Source organism: Ranitomeya imitator, chromosome 6 (genome assembly GCF_032444005.1).
Source record: "Ranitomeya imitator isolate aRanImi1 chromosome 6, aRanImi1.pri, whole genome shotgun sequence".
Lineage (NCBI taxonomy): Eukaryota > Metazoa > Chordata > Amphibia > Anura > Dendrobatidae > Ranitomeya > Ranitomeya imitator.
Window position 1 is genome coordinate 39,153,202 of NC_091287.1, and position 21,830 is coordinate 39,175,031.

Genomic DNA, 21,830 nt, shown 5'->3' on the forward strand with positions numbered 1-21,830 from the left:
TTCAGCTGGTTCCGTTTGCAATACACTCACTAAGTTACTAACTCACCAAACTCAACTCACCTAACTCACTCAACTAATTCACTTACTTAACTCACCTTAAAAGAAAAAAGATGACTCAAAAATTATCGAAAAAAACGGCAAAGAAGATACTCCAGGAAAAACTCCTCCAATGTTTTCTTGAACTATCTTCTGTTTCAAAAACTCACTGGTTACACTGACAATTAAAGAACGCAGTCAGGACTTTTTTGTATTCTAAATGCATTCCTTTGAAGGTGACAAATACTATCGATATTTCCAGAAATTAACTTATGCTAACTTGCGTTCATTATTTTTCCAATAAACTGTTTCACAAGAGAAATAAAAAAAATAACTTCCAAGAAATCACAAGATAATCTCATCCAAAGGAAGGTGTCACTATTGTCTAGGAACTAACCTCTTACGTGAAGTCGTGGTCATCATTACAAATTTAGCTTATGGAAGCAAAGTTAGGACGGGGAGTTCCTGTTTGCTTTAAAGCTCCATGTGACAGGATATTTCTTTATCATTTAGAGGCTACAACTTTCCCTGGATGTCGCAGTCTTCTTCCTAAAGTGTAGGGAAGGTTTTCCTGCTCAAGCTCGTTTAGTTTGAACTTCTACAACGTATTATTTCCAAATCAAGGACTGGAACAAATAGTGAGATATTTACCATGACTGCCTCAATACTACTCATATTTCTATACCTAATTTGGCCATCCCATCAGATGGGTGAGTTGATTTCTAATTGTTTTACCTGCCGTACTGAGTTATAGTTGTTGTTAGAGATATTATATCGTATACTGTCCTAGCTACGTTTTCCAAAAGTGGGATCAGACGTCTTGTGCCTTGCAGATGCTTATGTACCATGATAGGAACTGATGGAGAACAATAAGAACAGATAACAGCTACACAAACAATAACTAGGGGTGCGTAGTTTTCAGTTGGACCTGGGGCATGAGGAAATGACAGTTGAAGGACCTGTTACTGGTTTTACGTTGGGAACGAGGACCTTCAGGTTACATCTTTTAGAACAGAACTTGGAAGTAGGATCAAAACTTTATCAAAGGCCATTATCCTTGTAAATGAAAGCAATGTCCTTCACTTCTCACCTTTATTATGCAGTTCTACACAGGACTATCTTTTATATTAAAGAGCAGCTGGGATCCTGTTTTGGTATTTGAATGCTACCGAAATGTTGTCATAAACATAAGTTATCTCCTATCCACAGGCTAAAGGATAACTTGCTAATTTCTGGGATCAAACTGTCAATAATGGGACTCTGGAACTCCAAGAATGGAGCTCTAAAAAAACCCTGCCTTCAATGGAGCTGAGATCCGCATGCTCAACATACTTTCCATTCATTGTCTGTGGGACAGAAGCTATATTTAGCTTTTTCTGACAGTCTCATCGACAATGAATGGAGTCAAGGCTGAGCATGCTCAACTGCGATCCATTTAAGACAAGGCTTTGTAGAGACAGATTTGCCGATTTGGGGAATCCAATTCTCAAAATTGATGGGGTTTCAGCTGTCAAACCCCCATGATCAGTAAGTTGTACATTAATCTTTTCTATCTAAGGAATAACCCTTTCACTTTTGGACAGGTCCATAAACGGGACACTTCTTTAGAGTAACTTGCTTTTTTTTTTTTACTATGGTATAAATAATTAAACATTAAAAGAATGTATCGCACCTGTTAATCTTAATCTAATCTTTGACTCTATAAGGTTCATAATAAAAGTCATGAGATTTGATTAAGGCTAAAAAATTACAGAGGGGTCACTTGTGTGGCCCATTTAGTTAGCTATCTCATCACAGACATTTATAGCGTATCCAAAGAATAGGCTGAAAATATTTGAAAGAGGCCGGTCTCTTCTTTGACACCCACAACTATCTCCAGGACCTCAAATCCCTGGTCTATGACTGGTGCCGTGGTCCCTGTGACTGTTATGGTGGCCACACATTTGTGTCTCTCTCCATTCACTTCTACGGGAGTTCTAAAAACAACAGTGCAATTTCACTTGCCCGGTCTTGGATTTTGGCAAGCCTCATCGAGCTGAAGAAATTGTAGAAATTTCTCCAGCAAATCGTTTAAATGTATTGAACTCTAATTAAGTTCTGAGAGGCTCAGGTCTAAAGATGGATCCCAAGTAATGCCTTGATGGAACAGAGTTGTGGCTGAGCAAGTGTGTCACTACCAAATTCATTGTCTATGGGACTGCCAACTGTACTTGGTTATCTCCAGCCATCCCATGACCAACAAAGGGCATTTCGGAGTCCCATTTTCAGGATCAGTGGGATTCCCAGTAGTCAGGCCATCAGTGATCAGCAGGTTAACTTATCATATGGATAAGCGATAACTTGCCCAGTTGAGAATACTTCATCTGTTTAGAAGTTTCAAATCTCCTATCATGCCATGTGCTCTTACTCACAATTCTGTATACTGCCATTTATAAAATATGGGATTATATTTTAGCTATTTTTGGGCCTTAAGCCTAGATCCATAAATTATGTGACCTGCATGTAGCCTAGTTAGAAGGTTCATTGTTGTGAATTCTGTGGCTGAGTTCACTTCTGTGGTCACAAGTGGTATTGCAGTCTCTGGGCTTCCTCCCTCAGGTGTTTTGGTGAGCTCGTTGGCTGCCTTGCTATTTAGCTCCACCTGAGTCTGTCTTCCTTGCTCCTTGTCAATGTTCCAGTGTTGGATCTGAGCTACTGCATCTTTCCTTGGGCCTGCTGCTCTGCTAGATAAGTGCTTCTAGTTTGTTTTCTGTTTTTTCTGTCCAGCTTGTTATTATCTTTTGCTGGAAGCTCTGAGAAGCAAAGGGGTGCACCGCCGTGCTGTTAGTTCGGCACGGTGGGTCTTTTTGCCCCTTTGCGTGGTTTTCGTTTTAGGGTTTTTTGTAGACTGCATAGTTCTCTTTGCTATCCTCGCTCTGTCTAGAATATCGGGCCTCACTTTGCTGAATCTATTTCATTCCTACGTTTGTCTTTTCATCTTGCTAACAGTCATTATATGTGGGGGCTGCCTATTCCTTTGGGGTATTTCTCTGAGGTAAGTCAGGCTTGTATTTCTATCTTCAGGCTAGTCAGCTCCTCAGGCAGTGCCGAGTTGCATAGGTAGTGGATAGGCGCAATCCACTGCTGCTTCCAGTTGTGTGAGGATAGATCAGGTACTGCAGTCTACAGAGATTCCACGTCTCAGAGCTCGTCCTATTGTTTTGGGTTATTGCCAGATCTCTGTATGTGCGCTGATTACTGCACGCTGTGTTGCCTGATTGCCAGCCATAACAGTACAAGGAGCCATTCAATGATTTCCAATAGAGGGAAAAAAGAAATCCTGACATCATTTTTTTTTCTTAGCTCTGTCTTCAGTCTTTTTTTTCCCCTAGACATTAGAGTGCTTCAGGACACAGCTGTGGACATGGATATTCAGGCTCTGTGCTCCTCAATGGATAATCTCGTTGTAAATGTACAAAAGATTCAAGATACTATTGATCAGAAATCGATGCTAGAACCAAGAATTCCGATTCCTGATTTGTTTTTTGGTGACAGAACTAAGTTCCTGAGCTTCAGAAATAATTGTAAGCTATTTTTGGCCTTGAAACCTCATTCTTCTGGTAATCCTATTCAACAGGTTTTGATTATTATTTCTTTTTTGCGCGGCGACCCACAGGACTGGGCGTTTTCTCTTGCACCAGGAGATTCTGCATTGAGTAATGTTGATGCATTTTTCCAGGCGCTGGGATTGCTTTACGATGAGCCTAATTCAGTGGATCAAGCTGAGAAAAATCTGCTGGCTTTATGCCAGGGTCAGGATGATGTAGAAGTATATTGTCAGAAATTTAGAAAATGGTCAGTACTCACTCTGTGGAATGAATCTGCACTAGCGGCTTTGTTCAGAAAGGGTCTCTCTGAAGCTCTTAAGGATGTAATGGTGGGATTTCCTATGCCTGCTGGTTTGAATGAGTCTATGTCCTTGGCCATTCAGATCGGTTGTCGCTTGCGTGAGCGTAAATCTGTGCACCATCTGGCGGTATTGTCTGAGAGTAAACCTGAGCCTATGCAGTGCGACAGGACTATGACTAAAGTAGAACGGCACGAACACAGACGTCTGAACAGACTGTGTTTCTATTGTGGTGATTCTACTCATGCTATTTCTAATTGTCCTAAACGCACTAGGCGGTTCGATAGCTCTGCCGTTATTGGTACTGTACAGTCCAAATTCCTTTTGTCCATTACCTTAATGTGCTCTTTGTCATCATATTCTGTCATGGCGTTTGTGGATTCAGGCGCTGCCCTGAATCTGATGGATTTGGATTATGCTAAACGTTGTGGATTTTTCTTGGAGCCTTTGCGGTGTCCTATTCCGTTGAGAGGAATTGATGCTACACCTCTGGCCAAGAATAAGCCTCAGTACTGGGCCCAGCTGACCATGTGCATGGCTCCTGCACATCAGGAAGTTATTCGCTTTTTGGTACTGCATAATTTGCATGATGTGGTCGTGTTGGGGTTGCCATGGCTACAAACCCATAATCCAGTATTGGATTGGAACTCTATGTCGGTAACCAGCTGGGGTTGTCAGGGAGTACATGGTGATGTTCCATTTTTGTCTATTTCGTCATCCATTCCTTCTGACATCCCAGAGTTCTTGTCGGACTTTCAGGATGTATTTGAAGAGTCCAAGTCTGATGCCCTTCCTCCGCATAGGAATTGTGATTGTGCTATCGATTTGATTCCTGGTAGTAAATTCCCTAAGGGTCGTTTATTTAATTTGTCCGTACCTGAACACACCGCTATGCGCAGTTATGTGAAGGAGTCCCTGGAGAAGGGACATATTCGCCCATCGTCGTCACCATTGGGAGCAGGGTTCTTTTTTGTAGCCAAGAAGGATGGTTCGCTAAGACCGTGTATTGATTACCGCCTTCTTAATAAGATCACTGTTAAGTTTCAGTATCCCTTGCCATTGATTTCTGACTTGTTTGCTCGGATTAAGGGGGCTAGTTGGTTTACTAAGATTGATCTTCGTGGTGCGTATAATCTGGTGAGAATCAGGCAGGGAGATGAATGGAAAACGGCATTTAATACGCCCGAGGGTCATTTTGAGTATCTGGTGATGCCGTTCGGACTTGCCAATGCTCCATCTGTTTTTCAGTCTTTTATGCATGACATTTTCCGTGAGTATCTGGATAAATTCTTGATTGTTTACTTGGATGACATTTTGATCTTCTCAGATGATTGGGAGTCTCATGTGAAGCAAGTCAGAATGGTTTTCCAGGTACTGCGTGCTAATTCCTTGTTCGTGAAGGGATCAAAGTGTCTCTTCGGTGTGCAGAAAGTTTCATTTTTGGGGTTCATCTTTTCCCCTTCTACTATCGAGATGGATCCGGTTAAGGTTCAGGCCATCCAGGATTGGACTCAGCCGACATCTCTAAAAAGTTTGCAGAAATTCCTGGGCTTTGCTAATTTTTATCGTCGCTTCATCTGTAATTTTTCTAGCATTGCCAGACCATTGACCGATTTGACCAAGAAGGGTGCTGATTTGGTTAATTGGTCTTCTGCTGCCGTGGAAGCTTTTCAGGAGTTGAAGCGTCGTTTTTGCTGTGCCCCTGTGTTGTGTCAACCTGATGTTTCTCTTCCGTTCCAGGTCGAGGTTGATGCTTCTGAGATTGGTGCAGGGGCGGTTTTGTCACAGAGAGGTTCTGGTTGCTCAGTGTTCAAACCATGTGCTTTCTTTTCCAGGAAATTTTCTGCTGCTGAGCGTAATTATGATGTGGGCAACCGAGAGTTGCTGGCCATGAAGTGGGCATTCGAGGAGTGGCGTCATTGGCTTGAGGGTGCTAAGCATCGCGTGGTGGTTTTGACTGATCATAAGAACCTTACTTATCTTGAGTCTGCCAAGCGCTTGAATCCTAGACAGGCCCGTTGGTCGTTGTTTTTTGCTCGTTTTGATTTTGTGATTTCATACCTTCCGGGCTCTAAAAATGTGAAGGCGGATGCTCTGTCTAGGAGTTTTGTGCCCGACTCTCCGGGGTTATCTGAGCCGGCGAGTATCCTCAAGGAAGGAGTCATTGTGTCTGCCATCTCCCCTGATTTGCGGAGAGTGTTGCAGAAATTTCAGGCTAATAAACCTGATCGTTGTCCGGCCGAGAAACTGTTCGTCCCTGATAGGTGGACTAGTAAAGTTATCTCTGAACTTCATTGTTCGGTGCTGGCCGGTCATCCAGGAATCTTTGGTACCAGGGAGTTGGTTGCTAGATCCTTCTGGTGGCCATCTCTGTCACGGGATGTGCGTGCTTTTGTGCAGTCCTGTGGAATTTGTGCTAGGGCTAAGCCCTGCTGTTCACGTGCCAGTGGGTTGCTTTTGCCCTTGCCGGTCCCGAAGAGGCCTTGGACACATATTTCGATGGATTTCATTTCTGACCTTCCCGTTTCTCAAAAGATGTCTGTCATTTGGGTGGTGTGTGATCGCTTTTCTAAAATGGTCCATCTGGTGCCCTTGGTTAAATTGCCTCCCTCCTCTGATTTGGTGCCTTTGTTCTTCCAGCATGTGGTTCGTTTACATGGCATTCCTGAGAATATTGTTTCTGACAGAGGTTCCCAGTTTGTCTCGAGGTTCTGGCGAGCCTTTTGTGGTAGGATGGGCATTGACCTATCTTTTTCCTCGGCCTTCCATCCTCAGACTAATGGCCAGACCGAACGAACCAATCAGACCTTGGAAACATATCTGAGATGTTTTGTTTCCGCTGACCAGGATGATTGGGTGTCATTTTTGCCGTTGGCTGAGTTCGCCCTTAATAATCGGGCCAGCTCGGCTACCTTGGTCTCTCCATTTTTCTGCAATTCTGGGTTCCATCCTCGTTTCTCTTCAGGACAGGTTGAGTCTTCGGACTGTCCTGGTGTGGATAATGTGGTGGACAGGTTGCAGCAGATCTGGACTCAGGTAGTGGACAATTTGACCTTGTCCCAGGAGAAGGCTCAGCTTTTCGCTAATCGCAGACGCCGTGTGGGACCCCGACTTCGTGTTGGGGATCTGGTTTGGTTATCTTCTCGTCATATACCTATGAAGGTTTCCTCTCCTAAATTTAAACCTCGTTTTATTGGTCCGTATAGGATTTCTGAGATTCTCAATCCGGTGTCTTTTCGTCTGACCCTCCCAGACTCCTTTTCCATACATAATGTATTCCATAGGTCGTTGTTGAGGAGATACGTGGCACCTATGGTTCCATCTGTGGAGCCTCCTGCCCCTGTTTTGGTGGAGGGGGAATTGGAGTATATTGTGGAGAAGATTTTGGATTCTCGTGTCTCTAGACGGAAACTCCAGTATCTGGTCAAATGGAAGGGTTATGCTCAGGAAGATAATTCCTGGGTTTTTGCCTCTGATGTCCATGCCCCAGATCTTGTTCGTGCCTTTCATGTGGCTCATCCTGGTCGGCCTGGGGGTTCTGGTGAGGGTTCGGTGACCCCTCCTCAAGGGGGGGGTACTGTTGTGAATTCTGTGGCTGAGTTCACTTCTGTGGTCACAAGTGGTATTGCAGTCTCTGGGCTTCCTCCCTCAGGTGTTTTGGTGAGCTCGTTGGCTGCCTTGCTATTTAGCTCCACCTGAGTCTGTCTTCCTTGCTCCTTGTCAATGTTCCAGTGTTGGATCTGAGCTACTGCATCTTTCCTTGGGCCTGCTGCTCTGCTAGATAAGTGCTTCTAGTTTGTTTTCTGTTTTTTCTGTCCAGCTTGTTATTATCTTTTGCTGGAAGCTCTGAGAAGCAAAGGGGTGCACCGCCGTGCTGTTAGTTCGGCACGGTGGGTCTTTTTGCCCCTTTGCGTGGTTTTCGTTTTAGGGTTTTTTGTAGACTGCATAGTTCTCTTTGCTATCCTCGCTCTGTCTAGAATATCGGGCCTCACTTTGCTGAATCTATTTCATTCCTACGTTTGTCTTTTCATCTTGCTAACAGTCATTATATGTGGGGGCTGCCTATTCCTTTGGGGTATTTCTCTGAGGTAAGTCAGGCTTGTATTTCTATCTTCAGGCTAGTCAGCTCCTCAGGCAGTGCCGAGTTGCATAGGTAGTGGATAGGCGCAATCCACTGCTGCTTCCAGTTGTGTGAGGATAGATCAGGTACTGCAGTCTACAGAGATTCCACGTCTCAGAGCTCGTCCTATTGTTTTGGGTTATTGCCAGATCTCTGTATGTGCGCTGATTACTGCACGCTGTGTTGCCTGATTGCCAGCCATAACAGTTCATTCACACGACTGTATTTTCGGTCCAAGTGCTGACCATGAAAAAAGCAGGCCAGTGTAATTCAATGTGTCAGTGCAGATGAGCGATTTTTTTTCGCTGAATGAATCTGCGCAAGAAAAAAATCGCAGCATGCGCCAGATTTCTCCCTAAACTGGATGAGACTCACCCATTTAAGTCTATGGGTGAGTGAAAAAAATACTGACTCAGTAAAACATCCAATTTTTTTTCGGATGAGTTGTAAAACTGTAAATAGTCCTGTAAATGATTTATAGCTGCCGAGTAAAGAAAAAAACGGATTGTACATGGATGACAAATGAGAAAAAAAATGTCCCACCTTTGTGGATGAAACTCTGAATGATTTTTTGAACCTTTCCATACAGTGGATGACTTAGTTTCAAAACTTTTTATCATGGTATTCAAACAAAGAAACTATGGCGAAAATTTTATGCTAAAAAATCCTAAGTGTTCAGGGAATTATATTTTTTCCGGTTTGTTATAAATATTATATTTGTAAGCTTTTGGAGTACAGAGTCCGCTTCTCCAGGCAAGATTGTAAATGAATGAGGTGAGAACACAACATTCAGAAGATGTTACAAGAAGATATTTGAATCTTTGGCTCATTCATTTATAAGCTTACAAAATGCTGTGAAAAATGCTGCAAAATTTGAGAACTGCATTATTTTTTAGATCTGCAGCATGTCTATTCTTGCAACATTTTTTTTCACCCATAGAAAGCAATGGAAAAAAATCGCTGCAAAAAAACTCAATAGTGTTTTTTCGCAGCATTTTTTTTTTTCACTTTTTCATTGCTTTCTATGGGTGAATAAAACACTACAAAAATGCTGCAAAAATTGATATGCTACAAAACTCGAATTCATTTAGAGAAAATACAAACAAGTGTGTGCCTGACATTTCTCACACCTTATGGGTTTTGCTGATACTGTAAAAAGCAGCTTTTAATTTGCATAAAAAAGCAGCAAAATAATGAGTGAACATAGCCTACTTCTACCGAATCGATTTGGTCCAAATTAAATATTTCAACCGATTTGGACTAATCGAAACTAAACTGGTTTTCAGGACATTTCCTGTCAACTTATATGTAGGGGTAGGACAGAAAACTGAACTTTTGCCATAGGAAACAAAAATTATTTGTGGAATTATTAGGATCATTCCTTTTTTTGTAACATTGGTTGTGGTTCACTGTGGATCCCAAGGAAGGATCTGAGAAATCTTCTGTAGTCGCTGCAAATGAGGTATCTGACACATAATCTGTGTGGCTGAAGGTAACCTTGTTATTCCTTATAATGCGTTTATTTTGTCTTTTTTTAAGGATTGAAAACGTTTTTTTTTATTCCAGTCATAGACCTGATTGGCAGTGTAATCTTCTGAGTCCCTTGTAAATTTCTTCTTTTTTTATGTCCATAATGTTTTTCTCTAATTTTGCAAGGTTAGATTTTAATTTACCATTCAAGGTTTTAAAATCTTTCGAATGTGTATGTTGCTCCAATGACTTTTCTAAATCTTTAATTTCTTCCTTTTCTTAATTGAATTCACCCTCTTCATATTTAATAATTAGTTGCATCAGTTTCGGAGAACATTGGCTGAGGATTGTGCTCCATTCTATTTGGAATTCCTCGTTATAAATAGTCGTAGCAATTTTTTAATACGCAACCCTCTTAGTATCATCTCTTTGTCCATATAGGTTTTTAGGGTTGCGTAGTCCCACCAAATTCTCATTTCTTTGGACATTTTATTTTCCAATATTAACAAGACTTTCCAGTTCATCTGATTACACGGTATCTGGAAGTGAATGATTGCCAAAGACTGTTGCTAATTTACTTAGTCTGGCTGAACAATCATTTATGTCGTAGAAACTGTTGCATGAAGAGTTCATGGTGATCGTTGGGAAAAATAAAATGCTGCGTTGGTAGAAACGCTGCTCTCTGTGTATCAAGATAATTAATCTAATTCTTCTTTATTTGTTTCCCTCGTAATATATTAAACTATTATAGTTTTCTAATTAATTGATTAAAAAATCTTATTTTTCAGAATCGGACACATTTTTAATCTACAATGAAAACCACAAGAAATGTCTAGAAGCTAAAAATTCCTTTATTGTAGCCAATCAGTGTAACGAAAACTCAAATACCCAGAAGTTTCGATGGATTTCTAAAAACCAGCTCATAAATGTAGGGACATCTCAATGTCTGGCGGTATCATCTATAGTAGAATTCTCAGCGGTGACGCTATATACATGTGATGGCAACAGCGACCTCCAAAAATGGGATTGTAAAAATGAAACATTGTTTGGAATTTTGGGATCTAATCTTCACCTGAACTATGGGAACAAAAAAGAAGAAGTCTTACTCTACAAAGGCGTAGGACTCTGGAGCAGGTGGAAAATCTACTCAACACCAGATGATTTATGTATTAGGGCTTATGAAGGTAAGGAGCACATCTCTCTGGTTTTTATTGGTGTACCATAGCTTACGGTACTTATGTTAGGACTAGTCGTAAATATTCCAACATGTCCAAATTACTTACAATATTTTCAATATTAGATCTTCAACTTTTGCAAAACTATTTCAGGAGCAAGAATTATACAATTTGTTTTATTTACAATGTCAAATCCTTTTGCTCTCCAGGAGATAAACTGCTCCCAGACGAGTCTAATTTAAAGACATCGCTGTGATGGTGCTGTAATACAGATTCAATTGATACCTTTGGGGAAAAAATCCAGTTTGTTGTTCTTCTTTAATTAGCATTTGAAGTGTTAGGTGCCAGGATTCTCCCGCTGCACAGGGTAGATCATAAGCCTTGCCTGCATAGGAAGTCTCCCATCCAGCTTTGGCCGCTGCGGGTGCTGAGCATAGACCTCAGTCCCTGTGTCTTGCTCAGGTTCGTGCTATTCGTCTGGTTTCTCCTGGCTCTTCAGCCAAGCCTATGGTAACCAGCGGTAGGCAGTGACGAGCGAATGCTCAGGAGACTAAGTCCAGAAATCTCCCTGCTGAGCATGCTCGTGATGTGGCAATATCTCATTGGTGGTCGGTCATCAGCTTCTCTGGTGATGTGGCAGCTCCCGATTGGTCCACGGGCAAGGTCCTCTCTGACTGGACTTGAGCTTTACGTATAAAAGGCTCTGGCTGCCATCACACTAGCAGTATTTGTTCAGTATTTTACATCAGTATTTGTAAGCCAAAACCAGGAGTGGAACAATTAGAGGAAAAGTATAATAGAAACATATGCACCACTTCTGCATTTATCACCCACTCCTGGTTGTGGCTTACAAATACTGATGTAAAATACTGACCAAATACTTTCTAGTGTGACGGCAGCCTCTCAGAGGTACACGCCTGTGTGCTAATATCAACCTATTTTCATGTGAGAATGAGACATTGCAATAGTGTGATCTTTGTCAGCATGTGCTCAGGGTTGGCAGTAAGCCGTTATAATTCCGGCACCTCTGGAGAGGAATTTCTTTGTGTGGATTTAGCGCTGGTGTCTATCCATTAGAATTCCGGAGAGGAGTTGGTTGAGTGCTGTTGCTGACTGTTTGACCACTGTTTGCTACTTGCCCCGTTAGTGGGCTTCGATTCCCTGTGAGATTAACAGGGATTGTGTCTAGCGTCATATGTTCCTTGAAACTGAGTGCGAGTGACACAGCTCTATTGCAGAGCATCTGCTTTGTTACTGAGTGCGAGTGACACAGCTCTATTGCAGAGCATCTGTTTTGCTACTGTGTGCGAGTGACAGAACTTTGCGTGCTGTTCACTGAGTGACATGAACTCAGTGCGAGCTAGCAATCGCTCGCTGCGTTCTCCGCCATTGTTCACATTAGCTGCAGGTTTACATCTCTGCACTGTGGACCCCGGGTTGCAATTGCACTTCCTTATTAAATTTATTTAGTGCAATCCGCCCCAACCCTAACATGAAGTTTTCTGCTAATTAGATTTTGGTGCACAAGGGCTGGATTGTACACTGGTCTTCTCCTCCATGTCTGTGATTCCCTGGTCCCTCCGTCTGCCTCCGGTCTGTGAATGAGAATGACCTACCTCCTCTGTTTGAAATCTCAGCAGCTAATCACAGACCGGAGTCAGGCAGAGGGGTGGGGGAATCAGAGACAGGGAGGAGAATACCAGTGTACAGTCCGGCCCCTGTGCACCAAAATCTGATTAGCAGAAAACTTCAAATGCTAATTAAAAAAAACAAATAAGTGCATTTCCTCACCAAAGATATCAATGTAATCTGTATTATAGCACCATTACAGCCATGTCTTTACTTTGCATTACAAAGTTGTGCTGACACGTTCTCTTCAAAGAAGCACTCCCATCTATATTTTTTACTAAATGTGTGTATATGTGCATGTCAGGCCTCATTCTCATATTTTCCTGAAGCAGATTCTCGTGGGAAAACTCAGCGGTTTCAGCGGTGTCTCACGCCCCCTTTCACACATCTGAATTCTAGGTCCGTATGTGGTTAGTTTTTTAAGGAAAACAAATAACGGACACACACACACACCCATTGTATTCATTGGTAGTGCGCATATGTCAGATTTTTCACATGGACTGTGTATCTGTGTGCAAAACCCACAGACATGTCAGTTTTTTATGTGCACCATGGACAAAATGCGTGCCGCACATGTGAACACTGATGATGCACGGATGACATCTGTGTGTCATCAGTGTGACATGAACTGGCGCGTGGGAAAAAGCCGTACAATTTGTGCTGTTTGCAAGTGCCAGCTGCTGAGGACAGCTCTGATCATTGTGGCCTGGTCTCCATGAGATCAGCGCATCCAGGCAATAATGAAGGGAGATGTGTTCAGCATCCACTGTATATATCGTGTGTAAAATAAAAAAATTATTTAAAATAATTGTGGTGGCTCTTGCATAATTTTGATAACCAGCAGAGGGAAAGCCCATTGCTGGGGGCTGATGTTACTAATCTGGGAAAAGGGACAATATCCCAAAAGGTTCCCAGGCTATTAATAACAGGTCACAGCTGTTTGCTTAGACTTTACTGGATAGTTTTCGGGGGACCCCAGAAGAAAATAATGTAGGATCCCCCTATAAATTCCAACCAGCAAAGGCTAAACAGTCAGCTGTGGGTTGATATTAATAGCCTGGGAAAGGGCCAGGGATATTGTTCCCCCTCCCGGACTACCAACATCAGCCCTCAACTGCCCTAGAAATAGTTGCATCCATAAGATGCGCCAAATCTGGCATTTAGCCTCGATCTTCCCACTTGCCCTGGTGTAGTGGCAAGTGCGGTTTTAGCGTTGGGGTTGATGTCAGCTTTGTATTGTCAGTTGACATCAAGCACAGGGGTTAGTAATGGAAAGGCATCTATAAGACACCCCAATTACTAACCCCATAGTCATATTGTAAAAAAGACACAGCAAGAATAAAGTCCTTTAATTGAAATAAATACACCCCAACCTCATTTTCCCATTTACTACTATAAAAAGGAAAATAATAAACACATTCCTCACCTGTCCAACAAAGAAGTTAATTTCTGCAACACCTGGATTGCATGACTGAGCAGAGGCATGATGTGAGTGCTCAGCCATGAAACCAGGATACACTGAGCTGAGCTTGAGGCAAAGCTTCAGCTACGAGTGGTAACGTAATAGAGGTTACCGCTGGTCACTGACAGCTGTTCTCAGTTCAGAGTTCAGTGTGAACCAGCAGATGAACTTCTGTAACTTACATGACATCACCGCTAGCACTGTGAGAAAATGCAGTTCATCGGGCAGTTCACAATGAGCTGCCCATGATAACTGCAGCTTCAGTTGACCTGTGGTAAGGTAACCTTAATAATATCAGTGCAGGTCACTGAACTTGCTCTCTGATGTATCTCCTGGATGTCAGGCTGAATGGTCACATCATACCACTGCTCAGTCTGGCATCCAGATGAAGCAGAGATGGATTATATTGTGGGACAAAAGGATTATTGTCGGACAGGTGAGGAATACAGTGTATTTTTATTTTTAATTTATGCTGTAATAAATGGGACAAAGAGTGTAGGGAGTGTTTATGCCAAATAAAGGATTTTATTCTTGCTGTGTTTTTATTTAAATCTTACTATGGGGTTAGCAATGGGGTGTCTTATAGACGCCTTCCATTACTAACCCCTGGGCTTGATGTCAGCTGACATTGCAAAGCTGACATCAACCCCAACTCTATTACCCCGCTTGCCACTGCAACAGGGCAAGTGAGAAGAGCACTTACCCTTTAAAATACAAATAATAAAATATATACGAAATCCACTGTAACATTTTCAAAAAATGAACAAGTATAATAGTAAGATCTATGCTACATCTAGATGTACCCTCAGGGTGCCATTAGAATTTCCTCCATATAGGAGATTCAGCAGTATAAGACTGGTGTGCCAGGGCACCACCAGTAACATCAACTCTGGTGTTGCAATGTTTTGCTACATGCAAATATTATACAGGTGCATCTTGCAGAATTAGAATATCATCAAAAAGTTAATTTATTTCAGTTCTTCAATACAAAAAGTGAAACTCATATATTATATAGAGTCATTACAAACAGAGTGATCTATTTATTTACTTTAATGTTGATGATTATAGCTTACAGCTAATGAAATCCCAAAAGTCATAATCTCAGAAAATTAGAATACTTTATAACACCAGCTTGAAAAAATGATTTTAAAATCAGAAATGTTGGCCTACTGAAATGTGTATTCAGTAAATGCACTCAATACTTGGTTGGGGCTCCTTTGGCATCAATTACTGCATCAATGTGGCGTTTCATGGAGGCGATCAGCCCGTGGCACTGCTGAGGTGTTATGGAAGCCCAGGTTGCTTTGATAGCAGCATTCAGTTCGTCTGCATTATGGGGTCTGGTGTCTCACGTCTTCCTCTTTACAATATCTTATGGGGTTAAGGTCAGGCGAGTTTGCTGCCAATCTTTCCCAGTGATAGTGTTGTTATTAAACCAGGTATTGGTACTTTTGGCAGTGTGGACAGGTGACAAGTCCTGCTGGAGAATGAAATTTCCATCTCCAAAAAGATTGTCGGCAGAGGGAAGCATGAAGTGCTCTAAGATTTCCTGGTAGATTGCTGTGCTGACTTTGATCTTCATAATAATAATCTTTATATAGCACTAACATATTCTGCAGCGCTTTACAGTTTGCACACATTATCATCGCTGTCCCCGAAGGGGCTCACAATCTAAATTCCCTATCAGTATGTCTTTGGAATGTGGGAGGAAACCGGAGGAAACCCACGCAAACATGGAGAGAACATACAAAGTCTTTGCAGATGTTGTCCTTGGTGGAATTTGAACTCAGGACTCCAGTGCTGCAACGCTGCTGTGCTAACCAGTGCGCCACCATGCTGCCCTAAAACACAGTCGACCTACACCAGCAGATGACATGGCTCCCCAAACCATCAATAATTGTGGAAACTTCGCACTAGACCTAAAGCAGTTTGGATTGTGGCCTCTCCACTCATCCTCCAGACTCTGGGACCTTGATTTACAAATGAAATGCAAAATATACTTTCCTTGTGGAGTGTGTCAATGACTGTCTTCTGGACATCTGTCAAGTCAGCAGTCTTCCACATGATTGTGGAGCCTACTTAAACAGACTAAGGGACCTTTTTAAATGCTTAGGAAGCCTTTGCAGGCTTTTTCTGTTAATTTTTCTAATTGATGAAATTGATGAACTTGGCACTCCAGGGGTTGATCTGAAAACTGTATCAAGTTTATTTCATTACACACATGCACTCCACTGTATATGCAGCGACGTTTCGACCAGTCATTTCTCCCTCATCAGAACATTGTGACACGGTGTAACAAAAAATAAAAATAAGATTCAACTGCTTGCAGTGCTTAAGGTAGGGGTGCAGAACCCCAGACCCACGGGCCATTTACAGCCCTCGATTACCTTTTATATGAGTAGATTCCCGGGGACCGCAGTGCACGGACTGGCAGCTGTATTTCGATGGCCGCCGGCCTATTAATTTCTTCTTGCTCTGTGTTCACTACTGAACACTGAGACCTGTGAAATAAAAGATTACGTCCTGACACCAGTGTTAGCGTCAGGAAGTATTTTGTGGGCGGACTTAAAACATAATTTGTATGGCCCCCAAAGTATGATACAAATATGCAAATGGCCCTTGGTAGAAAAAGATTCCCCAACTCTGGCTTAGGGGATAAGCATCAGCCCATAGCATAACCTCTTGTTACACTGTGTCGCCATCTGTTCTGATGAAGTCCCAAATGACTGGCCGAAACATCACCATATATAGATTAGATTTAATGAGTAATTAAATAAACTTTATACATTTTTCACATCAGCCCCTGGAGAGCCAAGTTTGTAACTTTTGCTAAAATACTGAGCCTGGAGCAATAGCACTGGACTCAGACAGGATGAGTACTTGCTTCATTTCGTATGCTAATTACAGTATATAAAAGGGTTTGATGTCTACTTCTTAAAGTGGAAAACCCCTTCACTACATGGATAACTACCGTATTTACTATATTTTCTCCATTATGATTTAATTCTTTGATTTTTTTCATATCTAGAATTTATTATATATTATGCCTATATATCATAGACCATAAAGCATCTATCATTTACTGTACATAAGTATTTTTATATATTAAATATATATATGTAATTTTATCTTTAGTGTTCTATATTCTTTTATATTTACATATTACATAATAAATATAAGAAATTTTCTCTTCCACAGACAAATACACTTTGAAAGGAAATGCGAATGGCCAGCCCTGTGTTTTCCCGTTCAAGTATGATAACAAATGGTATCCAGACTGCACAACCGCCGGACGATCGGATGGAAGGAATTGGTGCTCAACAACAGCAGAATACGAAAAGGAGAAACTGTATGGATTCTGCCCATCTACATGTAAGTAACATTGATGCCTTGACACTTTTAATTTTTTGGTTCTTTGTTTCACGAATAAATACTTACCGAAAACCTACCAAAAATAATACTTAGCCCAATATCGAATATAAATGATTTTTATTAGTTAATGAACACAAAAAGGTTTAGATGTGAAAGAAACATATGTGGAGTGACAACCCAGTAGGAAAGAGCAGGGATTGATAGTTGTATGTATATCTACACACAATCTACACACTTGGCCTGAGACAACTCATAAAGTCCCATGGATTCCAGTACCACCTTTATGCTGATGACACTCAGATCTACCTTTCTGGCCCAGACGTCACCTCTCTGCTGTCCAGAATCCCGGAGTGTCTATCAGTCATATCCTCCTTCTTCTCCTCTCGCTTTCTCAAACTCAATGTGGACAAATCTGAACTCATCATCTTTCTTCCATCTCATAGTTCTTCCATACCTGACCTGTCTATCACAATTAACGACATCACTCTTTCCCCCGTACCGGTAGTCCGCTGCCTCGGAGTAACCCTTGACTCTGCCCTGTCCTTCAAACCGCACTTCCAAGCTCTCACCACCTCCTGTGGCCTTCAGTTCAAAAATATCTCCAGAATCCGTCCTTTCCTCAACCGTTAATCTACTAAAATGCTTGTGCATGTCCTCATCATCTCCCGCCTTGACTACTGCAACATCCTTTTCTGTGGCCTCCCTGCTAACACCCTTGCACCTCTCCAGTCCATCCTTAACTCTGCTGCCCGAATAATTCATCTCTCTCCTCGCTACACCTCCACTTCCCTTCTCTGCAAATCTCTTCACTGGCTCCCATTCCCTCAGCGTATCCAGTTCAAATTACTAATACTGACCTACAAAGCCATCCATAACCTGTCTCCTCCATATATCGCTGAACTAATCTCCCAATATCTTCCCTCACGTAATCTCCGGTCCTCCCAAGACCTCCTTCTCTCCTTCCTCACCCAACCGCCTCCAAGACTTCTCCAGAATATCCCCCATCCTCTGGAATTCTTTGCCCCAACACGTCCGACTATCAACCACATTCGGATCCTTCAGACAGAACCTGAAAACCCACCTCTTCAGGAAAGCCTACAGCCTGCACTGACCCCGCTGCCGCCTCATCACTACTGAAGCTACCACCTCACCAACGCCGGTGCTCCTACAACCCTCAACCTATTGTCTCCATCCCCACCATCCTGTAGAATGTAAGCCCGCAAGGGCAGGGTCCTCGCCCCTCTGTATCAGTCTGTCATTGTTAGTTTGTTCACTGTAAGTGATATCTGTAACTTGTATGTAACCTCTTCTCATGTACAGCACCATGGAATCAATGGTGCCATATAAATAAATAATATATATATATATAAATATATATATATAAATATATAACGTATTTAATATGATATACAGTGTATATATATATATATATATATATATATATATATATATATATATATCCAATCATCTACCATACATTAAATGCATAAATTAAGGGAAAAATCCACATCAATTAGACAAGATGCATGAGTAGAAATTTCAATACAGATTACCCATGTGCATGTTGGTGCAAGCCTTCATCAAAACTGATGTCAGACCAGCAGGGGATTCAGGGTGTGTTCCCTTTAGCCAGTAATTGATATGGCCTAACATTCTAACCCTCACTGATTGGTGGCATATGCAGTCTGTCTCACAGGAGGGCGTATCCATTGGCCGCCACATCAGCTGAACGGAAATGCAGAGCACGATTGCAAACATCCAGCCGCGTGACGCATGTAGAGGGACAGTGCATGCGAGCCAGCAGTGAGCGAGGGTAAATAATGATGGCCAAGAGAAAAGGACAAACAGAAAAAGAGGGAATGAGGTGTAATGGGAGATTTGTTTATAATGTAAAAAGGAGGTGATAAGAATGGGAATAAAGGAAAGTGATGCTGTCCCTCGACGTGCGTCACCATCTCCTGCTGCGTCACACTCCGGAGGCATTGCAGATCATGTGATCCACCCCATATTTACTTAAAAAGTACTCTTTGATGCACCTTATTAGTGATGAGCGAGTATGCTCGTTACTCGAGTTTCTCCGAGCATGCTCGGGTGGTCTCCGAGTAGTTCAGCGTACTCGGAGATTTAGTTTATGTCGCCGCAGCTGCATGATTTGCGGATGCTAGACAGCTTGATGAATACATGTGGGGGTTGCCTGTTTGTTAGGGAATTCCCAAATGTATTCAGGCTGTCTAGCAGCCACACATCATGCAGCTGCGGCGACATAAACTAATCTCCGAGCACGCTGAAATACTCGGAGCATGCTTGGAGAAACTCGAGTAACGAGCATACTCACCCATCACTACACCTTATGTGATAATGAATGGGACGGGTGAAGAAAACTTGGACGCCTGCACAATTGGCAAGTACATGCAGGAGGAGAATTGGATAACATATTGGAAAATGCAAAATATCTTGGCTTACAGCCTTAACAGTTTTGCAACGTCACATGTCAGTGGTATTTTACTCAAGAAAAGTAACAATTTGAACATTTTTCTCTTTTCTTTTTTGTCTGAGGAGCGCATCAGCACTTGCCTTGTGATACGGTTGTTATTTTAGGCTCGGACAATGCTCATTACCGGCATAACATTAAACATCTGCTCCGGTCACCCACCTCGAGTAATGTATCTGTCAACAAGAGATCCAGACTACTGTGTTTCCATATTTCCTACATATCAGCAAGTTTCCGCCTCTAATGATGTTTTTTTTTAAGATCCCACTATTCTGAAGATCATTTACTGTAGTTTACTATATCACTTTTTATTTACTCTTTGTTTATTTTTATCTTTTTCCAGTCATTGCCAAATATTGCATAGGAGAGAACAGGATTAGCCTTAGGATATCTTTTCGTACGATTGCAGCACGGCTTGTCCTTAGTTTTTCGTTGTGTCTGTTTTTTTTTTTTTTACCTATTTAATTGGGTAAGAATACCACATGTAACATGAAGAACTGTGCTCGTAATGTAAAGTAGTTGCAGAAAAAAAATTCTAAAGACGGATTGATATATGGAAATGCAGAGTAACAAGAATCTCCCGATAAAGAATGTCCAGATGGTTTATCACCATCTCTACCTTCCTGGCATGTAAATATATGGAGCTCAGAAATGTTGTACTGTAATAATCCCATGAAACAATAGTTGGGGCTTTTATCAGGTCTGTAATGCTGATAGCAGGTACAGGGACTGATTTTCCACTGTAACTTAAAAAAATAGTTACAATTAGTCTCCAACTTTGGATAAGTTTATTTTTAAAGGGAATTTGTCACTATGTTTTTTCTACCCCATCTGAGAACAGCATGATGTTGGGGTAGAGACCCGGACCCTGACCTGGCTGCTTGCTGTAGTTTTGATAAAAAGTTTTCTCTGCTGAAGATCAAGCAGTTTTCTGAATGCTGAGCTCTGTATAACCCCGCCCACACCACTGATTGGTAGCTTTCTGTGTACACTCTGCATAGGCAGTAAGGTTCCAATCAGTGGGGAGGGTTAGGTTGCACTACACAGCAGCAGGATTACTAGTTCTTTATTGACCGTTTCTTGCTGATAAAACTATGAATTTATCAAAGGTACAGCAAGCTGCCCAGTAAGTGACACATTGCAGGAATCAGGGTCTTGGCCCTCATATTATGCTGATCTCGGATTAGGTAGCAAAAACCCGGTGATAGATTCGCTTTAAATGTTTTAAACAATACAAAAGAAATATATAAAAGTTGAAATCATCCCCTTTTCCCAGTTCAAAAATTTTAAAAATTCTCTCTCTAAGGCCGGGTTCACATTTGCATGTGGGAGGTCTGCGTATGGCTGCGGTTCCTCCCTTAAAGGAAACCTGTCACCCCGAAAATCGTGGGTGAGGTGGCCCACCGGCATCAGGGGCTTATCTACAGCATTCTGGAATGCTGTAGATAAGCCCCCGATGTATCCTAAAAGATGAGAAGAAGAGGTTAGATTATACTCACCCAGGGGCGGTCCCGCTGCGGTCCGGTCCGATGGGCATCGCGGTCCGGTCTGGGGCCTCCTATCTTCTTACGATGACGTCCTCTTCTTGTCTTCCTGCCGCGGCTCCGGCGCAGACGTACTTTGCCTGCCCTGTTGAGGGCAGAGCAAAGTACTGCAGTGCGCAAGCGCTGGGAAAGGTCAGAGAGGCCCAGCACCTGCGCACTGCAGTACTTTCCTCAACAGGACAAAGTACGCCTGCGCCGGAGCCGCAGCATGAAGACAAGAAGAGGACGTCATCGTAATAAGATGGGAGGCGCCGGACCCGGACCAGTAGCGGGACCGCCCCTGGATGAGTATAATCTAACATCTTTTTCTTATCTTTTAGGATATATAGGGGGCTTATCTACAGCATTACCGAATGCTGTAGATAAGCCCCTGATGCCGGTGGGCTTACCTCACCCGCGATTTTCGGGGTGACAGGTTCCCTTTAAGCTCCACTTACGCTCCACCTACTTCCGCATGTATCCTGCATCGTCCTGCGTACCTATGTTTAACATTGGGGCACATGCGGAAGTAGGCGGAGTGTAGGCGGATATTAATGGAGGAACTACGCAACCATACGCAGACCAGCCACACGCAAGTGTGAACTTAGCCTAATTTTCAAATTTGCCCATTCGTTTTTGAGACATAATTTCCTATTTTTCAGTCGG

The 21,830-nt window shown here is 42.3% G+C and overlaps 1 protein-coding gene across 1 annotated transcript in view; it reads left to right on the forward strand.

Annotated features, from left to right (window-relative positions):
- The first annotated feature begins 540 nt into the window (after positions 1-540).
- Positions 541-21,830, forward strand: part of MRC1 (mannose receptor C-type 1) — an 89,432-nt gene continuing 68,142 nt past the window's right edge. The window contains exons 1-3 of the mRNA XM_069729515.1: positions 541-746; positions 10,301-10,696; positions 16,977-17,150. Of these exons, the coding sequence (XP_069585616.1) occupies positions 689-746; positions 10,301-10,696; positions 16,977-17,150 (628 nt within the window). The 5' untranslated portion in view covers positions 541-688. The remainder of the gene's footprint in view (positions 747-10,300; positions 10,697-16,976; positions 17,151-21,830) is intronic.